The sequence below is a fragment of the Asparagus officinalis genome, chromosome 10, assembly GCF_001876935.1.
Source record: "Asparagus officinalis chromosome 10, Aspof.V1, whole genome shotgun sequence".
NCBI lineage: Eukaryota > Viridiplantae > Streptophyta > Magnoliopsida > Asparagales > Asparagaceae > Asparagus > Asparagus officinalis.
In genome coordinates, this window is record NC_033803.1 from 50,606,139 (window position 1) to 50,615,002 (window position 8,864).

General features: G+C 40.7%; 1 protein-coding gene across 1 annotated transcript; it reads right to left on the reverse strand.

Moving 5' to 3' along the window:
* LOC109825851 (ABC transporter G family member 11) lies at positions 4,999-8,284 on the reverse strand. The gene is made up of 10 exons (XM_020392755.1): positions 8,022-8,284; positions 7,615-7,904; positions 7,358-7,529; positions 7,158-7,280; positions 6,949-7,077; positions 6,675-6,869; positions 6,498-6,584; positions 6,133-6,405; positions 5,556-5,663; positions 4,999-5,461 (listed from the first exon to the last, which is right to left on the reverse strand). The coding sequence occupies exons 1-10, from the start codon at positions 8,232-8,234 to the stop codon at positions 5,114-5,116; spliced, it is 1,938 nt and encodes a 645-aa protein (XP_020248344.1). The 5' UTR covers positions 8,235-8,284; the 3' UTR covers positions 4,999-5,113.

The following is an 8,864-nucleotide window of genomic DNA, read 5'->3' on the forward strand; positions in this document are numbered from 1 at the left end:
AATACGAGGAGGTGATATGGAAAAAGATGAATAGGAACACTTGTGGGATGCACAGATCCTGTTTGGAACAGGAGCTGAAGTATGATGTGATTGGGGTGACATCTACAATGAAGATGTGAGAGATTCTTAACAATAAGTATCTTACGAAAAGTGTTGAGAACCAATTGCATTTGCTGCATAGATTATTCAGATTTTAGATGTCTAGGGGCACCTAACTAGCAGTTCATGTGAACAATTACACTAAGTTATTGTCGAACTTGCCGAATATTGATGAGAAGATATCGGATGAGTACAAGGCGATTATTTTGTTAGGCTCCTTACCGGATGAGAAGTATGATACCTTTGTGCTTACTTTATTGAATGGGAGATATTCTATCAACTATAATGAAGTACCTAACGCTTTGACGAACTATGATTTGAGGAGGAAGGACAAGGAGACTTCACACGCTAGTACTTCAGGAGAGTCCTTGTCGACGAGAGATGGTAATAGGAGTAGGTCAAAGTCTAGAGGTCATCACCAGTTAGCTAAAAACCAGTGTACGTTTTGCAAGGAGCATGGACATTGGAAGAGAAACTGTCCAAAGATCAAGGAGAAGGAGAATAGCAAGAAAAAGGGCCCGAAGGCCAATGAGGTGAATATTACAAAAGGCGATGATTCGAGTTTTCTCTATTGATTACTTTGGAGGTGAACCATGTGGATACATCAGATTGGATGCTTGATTCTGGCCCTACTTATCATGTGACTCCCAAGTGGGATTGGTATACATCATTTGAGAGACTCAATGGGGGTGTTGTTGTCATGAGAAATGATCAATCCTATGACATTTGTAGAATAGGTACCATGAGGATTCGGATACATGATGGAGTAATCTGTGAATTGATAGAGGTGATATTTGTTCCTCAGTTAAAGAAGAATCTTATTTCTGTTGGAGCTTTGGGGGCAAAAGGATTCAATGTGACCTTTGAAGACGCTATAGTAAAGGTTACTAAGGGATCTTTGGTGGTGATGAAGAGAGTCCGCAGTCGAAACTTGTATTATCTGAAGGAGAGCATCGAGATTGGCCAGGTAGGTTCAGCTATTTCAGAGGTGGATATGCGCATACTTTGGCACTACAGGTTGGGGCACATAGAAGAGAAGTCACTGCAGGCACTGTGCAAATAGGGACTAATGAAGGGAGCCTAGAGTGGAAATGTTGAGTTCTGTGAGCACTGTGTTCTTGGCAAGAAGACGAAGGTGAAGTTCGTGATAGTTATTCATAGGATGAGGGGCATCATGGATTATATGCACACAGATATTTGGGTCCTATCAAAACTGCATCACTTGGTGGTCAATATTAGTTCGTCATGTTCGTTGATGACTATTCTAGGCGTTGTTGGGTGTACACTATGGCAAAGAAGAGTGAAGTCCTAAATATATTTATGGAGTGGAAGAAGAGGTTGGAACTACAGACTAGGAGAAAGATCAAGACGTTATGATCTAACAATGGTGATGAGTACATATCAGACCCCTTTCAACAGCTATGTCGAGACGAGGGCATAGAGAGACACTTCATAGTTAGTCATACACCGCAGCAGAATAGGGTGGTAGACAGGTTAAATCGGTCTTTGCTAGAGAATATCCAATGTTTGTTGGCGCATAGTGGTTTGGAGAAGATCTTTTTGACTAAGGCACTTTTATATGTGAGCCAACTCATTAACAGACTGCCTTCATCTGCGATTGAGGGGAAGACCCCTATGGACATGTGATCGGGAGAGCTAGCACACGACTATGACTAGCTCAAGATATTTGGGTGCCCTGAATACTATCATGTTAAAACTGTTGGAACCTCGAGCTAGGAAGAACATTATTGAAAGATTCAAGTGTGGTGTTAAGGAATACAAGCTATGGGATCCAGTTGATAGAAAGATTGTGCTGAGTAGAGAGATCACTTTTAATGAGGCTTTGGTTTTGAAGCTTCCCAGCTCTCATCAGGTGGAGAGCACGCCGACGGAGAAGATATCGTAGGTGGTAGAGATCGATATAGCTTCATATTATCCAGATGGTACAGTATCCATTAGAGTGCTGACTGAGGTGATGCCAGGTGGGCACGATGATGACGAGGAGGATACGGATACAGATGTGTAGGATCAGGGACTGACGGCTTAGGTTCAGGATTCTATTGCGGTTCAAAGACAGAGGAGAGACATACAGATGCCAGTACGGTATACCGACACAGTAGTTGTATATACACTTCCGGTGGAGAGTTTCGATGAGTTGGTGCCTACTACTTTCAGAGAGGCCGAGCAGAGTTCAGAGGCTGATTCGTGGTAGGAAACTATGCAGAAGGAGATGGAGTCTCTTAATAAGAACGATACATGTGAACTTGTTGAGCTTCTAAAGGGGTGGAAGGCGATTGGTTGCAAGTGGGTATACACGAAGAAGGAGAGCATTGAAGGCACTCCAGTGAGGTTCAAGGATAGGTTGGTTGCGAAGGGCTATGAACATGAGGAAGGTATTGATTATAATGAGGTTTTCTCTTTGGTGATGAAGCACTCTTTGATTTAGATTTTGCTAGTTTTGGTGGCACAATATGATTTGAAGTTAGATCAGTTGGATGTGAAGACAACATTTCTTCATGGTGATCTTGATGAAGAAATATATATGACTCAGGCATTAGGATTCCGAGCTGCAGGAAAGGATAAGTTGGTTTGTAGGTTGAAAAAATTGATATACAGTCTGAAGCAGTCTCTTCGACAGTGGTATAGGCAATTCGATGGATTTATGATCGGTCATTCGTATACTCGGAGCCAGTTTGATCCTTACGTGTATTTTCACAAGTTGAAAGGAGGTGCATATATTTATTTGTTACTTTATGTCGATGACATGTTTGTTGCATCTATTTTCAGGTCTACTATAGATGAGTTGAAGGTACAACTTTCAAAGGAGTTTGAGATGAAAGATTTAGGTGAGGCTAAGCGCATTTTAGGGATGGAGATCAGCAGAGACAAAAAGAAGGACAAAATTTGTTTGACATAGGTGGTTTATTTGAAGAATGTTCTACAACGATTTCATGTTAGCATGGATACAAAGCCAGTTAGTGTACCTTTGGGAGTCTATTTAAAGCTTTCAGCTGATCTTTCACCGAAGACAGTTGAAGATAGAGAGTTAATATTGAAGACTCCATATGCGAGCGCGGTTGGGAGCTTGATGTACATGATGGTATGTACGAGGCCGGGTTTGTCACATGCGGTGAGCATGGTTTTGAGATACATGCACGATCCAGGAGTGGGTCAATGGGACGTCGTGAGATAGATTTTGAGATACATTCGAGGTACTCTCAATGTTGGTTCAGTTTTTGAGCGGGACACTAGAGATGGGCAGTTGTGCATTGGTTATATTGATTTGGATTATGCTGGTGATTTGGATAAGCGCCGGTCTACGAAATAATATGTGTTCACTTTGACCCATGTGTCGGTGTGCTGGAGATGCATCTTACAGTCTACGGTAGCTTTGTCGATGATGGAGGCAGAGTATATGGTGATTTCAGAGGCTGTGAAGGAGGTTATTTGGCTCCGAGGACTTTTGGAGGAACTTCGTATATCGTAGCGATCCGTCACTATTCATTGTGATAGCATGAGTGCTATCTATTAGGCGAAGAATCAGGTTTTTCATGTGAGGACGAAGCACATTGACGTTCGTTATCACTTCGTTCTAGATGTTCTTGAAGATGGCAATGTGGAGATTCTGATGATCCACATGAAGGATAATCCGGAGGATATGCTTACTAAGGTGGTTCCGAGCAACAAGTTTGATCATTATCAAAACTTGTTGCACATTCGTAATTATTGAGGCCGTTGACGGTCATTTGGATGAACTACGAGCGGTTTCATCCCTTGGAAGAGGGTGTATGTAGGCAACCACAATGGTGCAGCCGAGTTTGGAGAGACGGCGCATTGGTTCTCTTTGTTTGGTGTCGGCTTAGTTTTGGGAAAACTTCGCTGATGTGGAGAATTATGAAAACAGCGAAGGAATTGAGAAAAAGAATTGAGAAAAACGTGAAAAATAAGCAAGACATGCTCCACCATACCCTGGTGTGGTGTCTGCCACACCCAGGTGGCAAAATCTATCCCCTATTGTCTAGGGTGTGGTGTCTGCCACACTCATGTGTGACAGAATCTGCTCTGTTTTCAGGGGTGTAGTGTATGCCACCCCGGGTGTGGCAGACTTGTTTTTAGAGTCTTACATTGTTTAGGATTGAGTTTGTTATAAATACAAACATGTTTTTTAGGGTTTCTTAAGGAGAGAATTAGCAGTCTTTTGAGCACTTGGAGAGGGAGATATTGTAAGGGAGTTGAGAGCTTTGGTTAGGGTTATATTTGAGTGATTTTATGAGTTGTAACCCGTTGTTTTCTCGTCCATATAGTATAATCTTCCTATTCTCTCCCCGTAGACGTGAGCAATTGCCGAACCACGTAAATCTCTGTGTTTGGTATGATTTGTGTCGTATTTTGTGAATTGTACTCGTATTTGGTTTGATTTTCTTCTCTCATAGCTCACCGACTCGTTTGGTTGTCGAGCACGCTTCCGTACGGCGCAACACAAGGCTACACTTGCTGGGTCAATTCTTGGGTTGCCTTTTTTCCCAAAAAAATGATGTTCTTGATACTTGATAATAGATAGAAAAAGTATACATTGAGGACAAACTCATAATTTTCGTTTAGGGCATTTTATGGTGATTTCACGCGCATAGTGAGATCTGTTGGTGTCAGTTAGAATAATTTTTTATAAAACCTAAGAAGAGTTAAGTGACATTTCAAAAGTTTAGGGTGTTACCTCGAAAACTGCCAACATAAGGGGATTTTGTGAAACTTTCTCTAAAGTATAATTTGGGATGCAGGAAATAGAAGCAAGAAAGTAACAGGCCATGTGATACGTGTACAAGAAACTAATTAAACCTTCATGTGCGTGCTCCCTTTGATTTCAAAGATAATTGGTCAGTGTCATCAACAACAAGAAAATAATACAAAATTATATTTAAACAAAAACTTATATTTAAACAAATGACATTACTTATTATCAAATATAATCACATTTTTTTTTTCTGTATGGAGAAGAAAAAACTTCTGATTCAGTTCAGACCTCAGAACTTGAGGTGTTTGGTTCTACAACATAGCCCCTGAGAGAAGGAGTCCTATTAACGAGACCAATCGATGACCCATTGATCTTGTGCCTGTTCTTTAGCCTTCTCCTTGCAATATAGCCTCTGATCCATGGAGACACATCCTCGCTGATCTTGATCATGACAAAGAAGAGAATGCGATATATTGCTATCATACTGAAGAGAACTGTCAGGTCCACCCATTTTGACCTGCGGACATCAATTTGGAAAACATTTTCAAGAACATAATCGCCTGGAATCTTCGGGAGGTCTGGGCTCTGATTATCAAATATTAAGCCATGGAGGTCGTTTTGATATTGGCCCTGTTGGAGTGAAACAGACATATATGATCGTTTAGAATGTTTTAAATAGGAGAGATTTGGGGGGTGTATTAGGAAATAGTTTGATTTAATTTACCTGTAATGCCCAGAAATGGAAGCTGATGTAGGTCATCGGGTATCGCCAGACAGGCTTTGGGATGTCATGAGGAAGTCTGAAGTAGCCGGAGACTAACATGAAGATTCCCTGCATATTGATGAACATTTGGATTCTTATTAAGCAAGAGGTGCATTGAAAGTGATTATGATAATAAAATAACGCATTAAAGAGTCATAGAAGGGGGAAAAAAAGCTAAATAGGAATTTCAAGTAATCCCATTAATCTTGTGGGAAACTATCATGTAGAAGCATATTTTGCTCAAGTATTGGATTAAGAAGCTTAAGATTTTATGCATTCAGCTCTTATTGACATTTGAGAAATGGCCATCAATGAATATAATCTATTAGTGACCATCTTCTAAGTATAATTATCTTTTTGATCCTAATTCTTGAAGAGTCAACACATTTTCTAAAATAACTGAAGAATTGATAGTCTTAATATTACAGAAGAAGTTGTCATGGATCCTTCTAATTTGCATAATTTTACCATTAAACCGTCCGAATAAATTAAATTCTATGAGGTTCAGATTTATGTTCAGTTGAGAAGTATATTTTACCTGAATCCCAGCTCCTATAATAATTCCCATGAGGAAATTGGGTATAACACTGGCTATAGCCATCATCAAGCTCTCAACCACTGTAACACTGGCATAGAGGCACAACACGAAGAAGAGGTAATGAATAAAGCCCGGGTGAAGGCGAACCATAAAGTAACATATTGTTCCTGAGAGGAACGTTATCGTTATCAAGAATGGCATCGCCGAGAGAGTATTGCTAATGACAAATGCAGCCACACCATAGTGGCCGTTGAGCCTCTCTCTCTGAAAAACCTGCATTTCATCACAATTTACAGGATGTCAATTAAAATTGTTATGAAAGATTTTGTCAAATATATATTTAGATGAGAGAGAAAGTTAGTAACCTTCATATCTTCTACAAATGAAGGAAATCCTCCGATGGACATGAAAGTGACGAAGCCAAAGACGAAAGAAGCACAAGCACCTCTAGCCTGTTTTAGCACAATAAAGAAGAAATCAATATCATACTCTAATTTCAGGGCATATTTGATTATAATACACAAAGTATTTTGAGTTAGTACCAGAATTGAGTTGTAACCCGTTCCCACTTTAAAGTAAATAGTCCCGATACAGATAGTAACAATGATATAAATCAGGAGCCTAAGCCAATAGTATCCGAAATCTCGCGACATGTTAACAAATGAACGCTTAGTTAAAGTACACGCCTGCATTAAAAAGCTCGCTTGGCTTCCTCCTGAGTCCAAGATTGTTCCTTTCTGCAACAGAACCATACCAATCAATCAGCAACACAAAATTCTCAGTAGGAGAAGAAGAGAAGAGTTTAAGAATACATACAACACGAGATATCTCATCTACTTTCTCTCGAGCTGCATAATAATACTGAGAACAGGCATAGAATTCAGTAAGCCTTCGGATTGCTTCGCCTGTTGTAATTTTCTCTAGAGGGTCATCGCTCCTTTTGAACTGTTGAACAATATAAGAAAGTTTATGAGGATATCGCAAAATTCAGCTCAAATGAAAAGAAATTGGCTTTGAGTTTGTACCTTCATCTTCATAGATCCCTTGAGAGTTGCCTTCACCTTATCAAAATCAGAGTTTACACACCTAAGGAAATGATCTGATGGGTTTCTCAGAGATGGACAGGGGAACCCAGCTTGAGCAAAGAACTGTAATAAAATACACAATCAGTTCTAGCTCTCTCAAATGAAGAACAAATTAAAATTTTTATACTATCTTCAATTACATCATAAGCGTCTGAAGCCTGCCCAAAATAAACAGTTTTGCCTCCTGAAAGCAAATACAGTCGATCAAACAGTTCGAAAACCTCACTGCTCGGCTGATGAATAGACGCAATAACAGTGCGACCATCTCTTGATAGACTCCGAAGTGTTTGTGTCACAAAGAACGCGGAAGCACTGTAATTTTTGGAGGAACATCAAAGTATGTACAAACTCATAATGAACATATGTAAATTTAGAAAGAGGATTTAAATTTGGTTACCTGTCAAGACCACTGGTAGGCTCATCCAGAAACAGCAATCTGGGCCTCATCAAAATCTCAAGAGCAATGCTAACTCTCCTCTTCTCTCCTCCACTAATCCCCCTCAAGTGCCAATTTCCAATCACAGTATCAGCACAATCCTGAAGCCCCATCTCAATAATCGTCCCCTCGACCAGCGCCCTCTTCTCCTCAGCAGCCATCTTATCTGGCAGCCTCAACTTAGCAGAATACATGATCGTCTCCCTCACGGTCAGCGTCCCAATCAAATTATCATCTTGCGTCACATACGCCTGAATGAAAGTTAAAACACCCTCAATACCCAAAAATTATCGACCTACAAAAACACAATCAAGCGTATCGTCCTTCACTTGAAATGTTTTTTGTAAAATTTTTGTTAGCCAGCGTACCGCAGCTCCGAAGGAGAGCTTAGTCTTCCTGCCATTGAGAAGCACATGCCCTGAGGAGAAAGCATTTGTAGCAAGCCTGCTAGCGAGAGCATCAAGAAGAGTAGACTTTCCAGAGCCGGACGGGCCCATGAGGGCGGTGAGCGTACCCGGCTCCGCATAACCGGTAAGGCCTTCCAGAACAGTCTGAGTCTCGCCGTTGCGGAGCGTGACCATGACTGTCAAGTCCTTCCATGTCAGCCTGGCCGATACATCCGATGAATCTAGTTAATGCTTTCTTTCCACAGGCGTCTCGCTCAGCGGGCTCAAAAATAAATAAAATAAAAAATTATAAAAATAAAAAAATATAAAAAAACAATCCCAATGCTGAGGCCGTGGCCACCAAGCCCGGCGCTTGTTCGCTCCATCCTCCGCACCACTCCTTTCCCTACTTTCTCACTACTCGTGTTCATATTTTCTATTTTTATTTTTATTTTCTTTTATCTTGTGGGTATAAAGAGAGATCGTACTAAAGTTTGGGCTTGCTTATAAAGAGGGAGCCAGTTGGTTAGCAAGAGGAAATGAGATGTGGGTGCTTGTTTGACAGAGAGGAAGAGGATAGGTTTGTGCTACCTTGCTGTTATTTTTGGGGTTTTAGTTAACTTTGTTTTGAATTTTGATATATTGGGTTTCATTTATGAGAGACTGGTGGATGTTGGTGATGCGAATTTAATGCAACAGTGACATGCAGCCTTAGAACACAACTCTGGTTTGAATTCCACTGGATCTGGCAGCTGGCTACTGATTACAAGTTCGAATTCGTTGAAGAGTGCAGTTGGAGGTTGTAATTGGACCCTAATTGGGATT

Bases quoted from the DNA above. Each gene is read 5' to 3' on its own strand.
- LOC109825851 (XM_020392755.1), bottom strand. From the start codon at position 8,234: ATGGTCACGCTCCGCAACGGCGAGACTCAGACTGTTCTGGAAGGCCTT. The intron at 6,406-6,497 runs GTTACTAACTTT...GATGAAATGCAG, and splicing joins CATTTGTAGAAGATATGAAG to GTTTTTCAGAGAGAGAGGCT. The intron at 5,462-5,555 runs GTAAATTAAATC...TCACTCCAACAG, and splicing joins TCCATTTCTGGGCATTACAG to GGCCAATATCAAAACGACCT.